The following is a 9,003-nucleotide window of genomic DNA, read 5'->3' on the forward strand; positions in this document are numbered from 1 at the left end:
AACTGGCTGCCGAGATAGGTCGATCTTCCACTCAGCCATCGATATACAAAACGAATGAATGATTTTGACTTAAATTTTTATTTTTTTTTTTTTTGAATTATAGTGAATCTTTTCTGATATATGTATCGACATTACAATATACAAGCAAAGGGAAAATAAATTGAATTAAAATAAATTACAATTTTTTATATAAACCCTGCAAACCATTTTTTCAAATTATTCTGAATTGTAGGGAAATTTTGTTTTGTATATGAAGTAAAATGTTCAATTCTACTGATATCTGTTTGGCTAGTAGTTTGAATGAATTCATGCAGGTCTCTAGTACGTATACTTAACGGTATACATAATAACCTACTTTTTCCATTGCCCACCTAAAATAAAATTATTCCTTTTTTACTTTTAATTGCGTTGGTGGTGAGTTTAAATATTTGATGGGATGCGCTAATGGATTTTGTTATCCCTCAGCAAAGTACGAAATGAAACTGTGTTAAGATCAACAAAAAAAAAACAATGCAAGCAATAAAATACATGCATATAATGAAAATTAACATAAGAACAAGAATTGTAATTTTTGTTTAGAAACCTAATATGGGTCCGCAATTAATTTAATTAGTTATAACACCCTTATTTAAACCTACATATTTCTTAAAGGCTTTTCCTTGTTAGGAAGCAAAAATTATGAGCAACAATGTGACACAAATGCAAACATGGCCCGGCGCTTTCCGTCTACATAATACATATTCCATCGAAGAAGTCTTCTAATGGGACGGGACTCCTAGGGAAGCAAGTTCACAACTTTACAAACCACAACATTAAAACTTTTAAACATCAGCTTCAAGTATATTTGCCGGTCGATTCCTATCTTTCTGGAAATTATATAGGTTGCCTAGATTGAGAAGTATCAATGAGTCTGTTTCCATTGTCGTGCACTGACCGCAATAAAGTTGTATTTTACCCTTATCTCCCTTCACTCCAAACAATAGGAGCGAACTTTACCGGCAACTAATTGTAATAATTAAAGCTCAGTTTGAAAAGCAAAGCAGCTGATTGTCGGTGGTGTTTGTTTGTGTGCACCGTGGTGGCGACCGCGAATGCACCCAATTCGTTTTCAGAATTAACGGGACAGCGTCACTTGATCCGGCACTAACAACGCCGTCACTGAGGCCTCTCTTAGCTGCGCGCCGCGGTAGAACCAATTGTGCATTGAATAGGGAAACATCCCAGATGTGAGCATTTACAAGTGATTGTGATGAAAAAAAGGAAACGAAATTTGATTTGTGGAGCACCAGTTTGATTTGTTTGGGTGCCAGACGAGGCACGTAAGATTGCAGTCGCGCAGGCAACTCGAAGCAGTGGCGCCAGGCGAGGCGATCGAGTTCATTATGTCGGTGCCGGTTTTGGAGAGCTTAGTTCCCCAGGAGAAATCTTCTCAATTAACCCCAGATATATTCAGGGTGTCTATGGACCCAGCACAAAACTTTCCATTGCAATGTGCACATGACTCAAGCTCAACCTGTTCCATAATAAATCTTGAAATGCATTTCATAGGCATAGGTTTTAAGTTATCTGTCACTAAGATGATTTGATTTGAAAGTCCATAGTCCGGTAGCACTGTGCCCGATACCAGTATTCTGCGGTATTGAAGTGAACGAGGTCTTGAAGAAAAGGATACTTGGGAGTGCATTAAGTATGTGTTATTGCCCCGCACTTTGGCCAGACTAAGGCTAAATTCTTTCACAGTCAAACCCCTTTGCATCAGGTAGAAATCTACTAAGTCACTGCTAGCATTTAGGAGGCTCGTAGTAACTAGCACCGCAGGGTTACAAACTTATCTAAAGGATACAAAAGATCTTATATCTATATAGTTTGCGGTATCCCTTGCTTCTGTTGTGCCAACAAATTAACTAACTGCATATATAACTTCCTCTAATAAGCCGCCCATGCCTCCCAGTGAAGTTGCCATAAAACGCTGCTATCTAAAATGTGGAAATATTTTTGCTGTCCCCTTTCATTCAAATAGCTTTACCGTTTACTGCCATGTATACTTTGGGAAGTTGGCTGCAAGGTAAACAATTAATTTACTGCAATTTGAAAACTAATACATACAAACATACAGTGGTGGAAGAAATAATGGAAACTTTTTATTTGGACCAGTTTTGGCTATATTTCTTTTGTTAATTCGATATTTAATATATTTTTATAAAAGTCTAACGTATTTTCTTCCATATAAAAATTCATTTTGAGCAATATCGAGCATAGTTTATATGGAAAAACAATTATTAAAAATCAACCCGGCTTTCGAGTGTCTTGAAATTTGCACTTCTGAATAAAAAGTTTGAAAATTTTGTGGGGATTTTGGTAAAATTTTCTGATTTTTTTTTTTCTTATATGAAACATTGAATAAACAGAAGAAATGTAGCCCAAAACTGGTCAAAATAAAAAGATTATATTATTTCTTCAACCACTGTATGTTCGTTAACAAGCATTAAAGTTGAGGAACACAATCATTTGCCGGAAGCTCGCATAGCCTAAAGTTTAATGGCTGCAACAACAACTGCATAGGCTATCAAAATGTAAAATTTGTAATGTTTGGCTTTTCAAACGACAAGGCCAGCTTGCCGGCGTTCAAGGAAGAACAATATTTACCATAAGAAGCAGTAAAAAATTCCAAATTTTTGTTTAGAGTCATCACTAAAAATTTGGTATGCGTTTTCATTGTTGGTAACAATAATTTTCAAGCTTAGAGTGAAAAGTTACTAAGTCGAGATTTTATGAAAAATTATTGCATTTTTTTCCCAAAAAGAAGAAATTTTAACCCCTTGTAAAAAAGTGTGATGTGACGGAACAGAACCCACACTCTTCTACTGGTATGTATGAACCGCACGAAATAAGTTCGTGTAAACCAGAATTTTGGAAGTGTACCGAAACTTGCTAATTTATTCATAACTGTAGCACCCACAGCTAAGATGAAAAATATACTGAACCTGCATCCACTGAACTTCAACATGTGTGCAGGCCACCATACCGCGTACCATTAAGAGTTTCCAAAGTCAACATACTACACGCATGGTACTTGTACCTCAGTCGACGACTGAACTTACTCCAAAATCTCGTGCAACATTTTTTTCGTGGCACTCATGTAGCCATTAAGGCAGCAGCTGCTACGATGGTCAGTCAACTCACTCTGTGTACTGCAAAGCAGAAGATAACATTCACACCAATGTGTAAACGAATCGCTATCTGCAGGGGGTCAGTCATAAAGAAATAGTAGACAGCGATTGGACAAGTGCTGAGGAAGCCTATCATTGCACAATAGGCAAAAAATTTAGTTCGTTTGCATAAAGTCCAGTTTTTTGTTTGGCTTTGTATTTTAGAATTTAATCCACTTCCCAAATCTAAATACCCGATTAGTAGCAATGGTGTTTTGTTAGCGTGCTTTCAAAGCCAGCTGATTGGAAGTCACAATAGTTGCGATTTTTATACACTATCCAGAAAAAAACTAGTAGCAATTTTTTCATTAAAAAATAAAAAAAGCTGGAATTATTAATTAATTTGTCAGAAACTATAAGCCCTATCGGAAAGTGATGTATATACGGTTTATGGAGAATTTCATTGGCTTTCATTTGCCGTATTTAATATTATTATTAATATTAATGATGATGATAATCATAAATAAATTTCCTTTACCGCTTTGTTCATTTATGAAAAAAACAAATTTAAAATAACGAAGTGTATGCAAGTTATTCAGTTCGATTATAGAGCGGCTATACCATGAACCGAACAAAATTTGAAATGTCAACTCCGTGTTGCGGACACCGAACTCCAAGTCGATAGCTTCGAAAACAGCGAAATTGATATAAGTCGGTCAGGTTGGTTATAAGGCGGCTGTATGATATAGTGTCTTGAACCGAACAAAATTTGGTGTGTCAATTCAAAACTCTATTGTAATTGTCTCAATCGAATTTTCGGTTAATGTCTTAATTTTTTGCTCATATCCCATTAGCCAAAGTGATACAAAAGCATTCCCCTAGCTCGCAGCAAAAGCTACATAAATACAGCATTAAAACCTTACTAAAGCCAAGTTAGAACGGGATGTATTTACACTTTACTGGACTTCCAAGATCAAACTGTTATTACATATATTATATACTAGCGGCCCGGTACGTGCTTCGCTACGTATAAAGTGAAATATTAAATCAAACTCATTTATAAAAAAAAGAAATATATTTAATTATTTGCTAGCTATTTTAAAACTTAATCCAAAACATTTGGATAAACAATATTTTTTGTTTTTCCATTTTGAGCATGAATAAACAAACGGCTGGGGGTACCGACTCTGGAACAGGCAACATAAAGTTGGCCATGTGAAAAACATGATTCCTCCAAATTCACACCACAAACGTTAAGTGTTTGCCCTTGAGCTTTGTTGATGGACATCGCAAATGATAAACGCACAGGATATTGTAATCGTTTGAATTCAAATGGCATATCAGTTGGAATCATAGGGATACGCGGTATTAAACAAACTTCTCCTTTTGATTTACCAGTTAAGATCGTAGCTTCAATCAAATTTGGCAATAAATTTTTCACTGCCAATCTGGTGCCATTACACAGTTTTGGTGGATTAATATTTCGCAATAATATAATCAAAGAACCCACTTTCAGATTCAAGCAATGCGGTGGCATACCAGCCGGTTCTAATGAATTTAAAAATTCAGTTGGATAATTCATTGCCTCATCTTGATTCATAGCACTGTCAATTGATTTATATGTCGTGACTACACCTGGGAGTTTTGCTTGAATTTGAAAATTAATGGCATTGATATGAATGTTCTTCGGTGCTAAAATGGCGCGTTCTCTCAACCAATCATGATTTCTGTAATTCTGAAGAATATTTGGAAAAACACATTCAATCAATTCATCAATCGATTTCGTAATTGTACAAAAATTGTTCGGTACAGTGATCAATCCGTTGGTTCTGTCGATTTGTATTTTGCCATCACCAATTTGTAACAATTGTTTTGAAAACTCATGGGCAGCTGGATCATTTTGTAGGTGAATACGCATATTAATATTCAGTGTCAATTTTTGTACATATCTCCAAAGAACTGATGACTTCAAACAGGCATTTATTTCATCAGCAGGAGTTGACCGAGGAATGACAGGCAATGTTTGTCGAAAATCCCCTGACAGTAATATCAAAGCACCACCAAAAAGCTGTTGGTTACCACGTAAATCTTGCATTGTTCGATTAAATGCTTCTAGTAATTTTTTATTCGCCATTGTACACTCATCCCATAAAATAATTGACGTTAATCGCAGAACTTTTGCCATAGCAGAATTTCTTGAAATATTGCAAGTTGGAGTTTCAATCACCTGTACATTCAATGGCAATTTTAATGCAGAGTGTGCTGTCCGACCACCTTCTAATAATGTAGCAGCAATTCCCGAAGATGCAAGTGCCAATGCAATTTTCTGTTCCGATCGAATAGTGGCTAAAATCAGTGATATAACGAACGTTTTGCCTGTACCACCAGGTGCATCCAAGAAATATAACCCACCTACATTATTGGAAATGGCTTGCATGATTGTGTCATATACATGTTTTTGCTGAATATTCATTTTGGTTATATTCGATTGTACAAATAAACGCAAATCATTAGAATTGAATTCCTGCTCACGTTGCAATTCACGATCAAACAGATCATGCATGTCACGATTTGGTGCGGTCATACCCAATTGTACTAATGTTTTATTTGCAATCCGTAGACACATATCTTCAATTATTATCAAAGCTTCGTTGTACATTTCCAAAGTTATCAACAAATCAGGATTTCTTGCATGATGACGCATACGAATTAAAATATCTTCTGCAATATTATGTTTATATTTGTTCCATAATTCAAGTGGATTTGATGGCATACATGTTGATAATATAACGGCAAACAGCATTCGTATTTGTTGAGGATGAGCCGAAATAGATGCATCATGAAGTGTTGAATCCCAATGTGCATCATCCTCCAACAAATGCAAAAGTTGGCATGCTTCACGGTATGTTTCACACAAATAACCGTTGACTGTTCTCAATTCTTGAAATGATTTTGGGCCATTCACGTTAACTAATAACAATCTCAAATAAAAACACTCAACATTGTTTGGATGTACTGTATATATTCTGCCAATTGCATCTGTTTGGAAAATGCCAGGATGCCCATGAACTGCTGTTCCTTGTTTACGTCTTTGAAATTTTTTCGAAGACACATTCCATGTGTAATACTGAGGCACTTCAGAATATAACAAAGTTATCGCAAATGTATCAGTTTCGCATAATTTGAAAAAAGCTGTTAACGTAGTTGCTGGTGGTTGCGCTGCTCTTTCCAATAAATTTGCTACATTAAAATAAACACGTTGGCCATTCTCAAGATGTACAGCCAAGTGAACAACCGCAGGATGTCTTTCGTGCATTGGAAACGACATAATCCTCCAGACAGCTTCATTGCTACTAATATAGCGACCCATTTGATACTGAGTAATTTCATCATTTCTATTATCACCAGCAACACCGAAAATAGCCATATCGCTCCCTTTATTTACATACTTGCAAATATATTTAATGGATTTGACAGAATTACAATATTCCACATTTATATGAGCGTTGAATATTTTCGATAATAATGGACAATACGGAACCACCCAACGATTATCAACTTCAACTTCCTGGTTATGCATTCTAATGGTTGCCGTTTTGCCATTATCATTAGGTGATCTACGTCGATACAACGGATATCCGTCATTGCCCGTTATTGTGTCTGAAGTGAATTGCCTTGGGTATCGTTTCGAACACTTTTCATCAATCATACATGGTGAATTCACATTTAGTTCACCGCACGGTCCATGTATCATGTTTTTAACGACAACTTGAAATAACTCAGGATCAGCAGTGTGATTAGGAATTTCAGCTGATATAAGGTTATCGATTTGATCCGGAGTTATTTTATGTACCAGCCAAATTAGTATATGTGCGTGCGGCAATCCCCTTTTCTGCCATTCGATGGAGTACATATGGCAACGCACCTCCCCAAATACATATAATTTCACAATTAAATCCATAAGTGCTTTACATTTTTGCCGAAAAACACGCGCAGTAATGTCATGACGATCGGTTGTCGACTGTCCTGCAAATAAATTGTTTTTGATGTCATCCCACTGCGGATTACATGTAAATGTAATGAACAGATCCGGTCGACCGTATTTTCGTACATAACACATTGCGTCTTGTGCATATTCGTTCATATTCCGTGGGCTACCAATATACGAAGATGGCAATATAGTTAAACGTCCGATGTCATTAATATTAGCATCATTCGCTATCGCATCTTGCAAATGAATATATTGTTCAGATCTTAATTTTGCTTGGTTGAAACGAATAAAATTAAGACGTTCTGTTTCTATTTTGGCGTACATATCAACGATGTACTGATGATATAGTTTACGACATCTCAAGATATAATTTTGTTCTTGTGGACGAACCATCAATCGATAAGAATAAAAATTCATGGCACTAACTTTTTTCTGTAAATGTAGACCTGAAAATAAGTGGAAAATGTGACTTAAGAAATTTCTACAAATGATGAAATGTCAACACACTGAAAATATTATTTACCTGTTCGTGGATCAATCATTGGTATATTGATATGGTAGCCATCGTCACCTTTCCAATGCAATATTGGGTATTGTAATGCGTCGTAACTACGATGAAGTTCCGAAACACGTTGCAATTGCTCATTTCTACGATGAAGTATAATATCACGCGATTGAAACTGATCACCACGAATTACAATTGCAACCTCATCTATTGTCGGTGCATTGAATCGCCTTTCATGCTCTCCAAAAGGTGTTCTATCAGCCCTTATTACGATTTTGTGATTATCAGATGGCATACGATCGAGAGCAATTTTGAACAATTGAACTAATGCGTTATGCTGATGGAAAAACCTTTGTAGCTCACAAATAATTTCTCGTCTTGTATTCAAAGCAATTGCACAACGTTGATCCAATTCACGATTTTCATCACCAATAAAATAAATTTGTAAAAATTGATAATCAGCGTCGGGGTATGGCAATAACGAACCAGCTTGATGATAAATTTGGCCCTGAATCTGCAACATGTATGCAATTTTAGGTATATGTTGCATAATAATTTTTAAAACTATAGAATACTTTTATGATTCAGATTGATTGGGATTGTTCCTGTTTAAGTATTTACCTTAAACGTCGGCATAAAATTATCTCTAATAATGTTAGTAGCACCAAAAGAAGTCATTTGAAATGCCGAATTGTATTGTTGAATATGACTCAAAAAGTGCTTCGAATTTTCAGAAGTCCCAAAAATTAATGAAGACAATGGTTCGGGTGGAGTTTCTAATGGTGGCAATCTCACTTTGCCATTAGCACAACACATGCCGGGCGTTTCACCTGGAAATTTAGCCGCATCACAATGTGGACATATTGCGTCCATTATTCCAATATATCCGTACATACTGTAATTAATCTGACTGTTGTAATTAAAAGCAGCACGCATAATTTCAGGTACAACAGATCTATTTCGTGCATTACGTTCACGCTGCGATGCATTAGCTTGTGCTCGTTCATCTGGAGTCTGTGATCGCCTTTGTAATGCCGTAGCATTTGCATGACGCGTTCGCCGACCTATATTTCCTCGTGTGGGTCGTGGCATTTTTCTTTCAATTAAAAAAGAATAAATTAAATTTAAAAAAATGCCTACATTAATAGTGGTACACCATATGTTTTTTCAAATAAGGAAACACATGCATTCGTGTAATTCACTTCAACAGTTCAAAACTTACCGTTTTTTGCTCGGAAATTCGCTTTGCGCTATATTTCTTCTTTTCACAAATTCACACAAACTTCAATAATTATTAAAAAAAAACACTATAATAACTAATAATTTTGCACCGCGGTAATTTCGGACACTACTGAACG

At 35.9% G+C, this 9,003-nt stretch overlaps 1 protein-coding gene across 1 annotated transcript; it reads right to left on the bottom strand.

Annotated features, from left to right (window-relative positions):
- Positions 1-4,254: 4,254 nt before the first annotated feature.
- On the bottom strand, positions 4,255-8,793 carry LOC118746383. Its single transcript, XM_036480238.1, has 3 exons — positions 8,267-8,793; positions 7,664-8,159; positions 4,255-7,586 (listed from the first exon to the last, which is right to left on the bottom strand). Exons 1-3 carry the CDS (start codon positions 8,735-8,737, stop codon positions 4,255-4,257), a joined length of 4,299 nt encoding a protein of 1,432 aa, XP_036336131.1. The 5' UTR covers positions 8,738-8,793.
- Positions 8,794-9,003: the final 210 nt, after the last annotated feature.

This window comes from Rhagoletis pomonella, unplaced genomic scaffold (assembly GCF_013731165.1).
Source record: "Rhagoletis pomonella isolate Grant_MI unplaced genomic scaffold, Rhpom_1.0 Rhpom_scaffold_00010, whole genome shotgun sequence".
NCBI lineage: Eukaryota > Metazoa > Arthropoda > Insecta > Diptera > Tephritidae > Rhagoletis > Rhagoletis pomonella.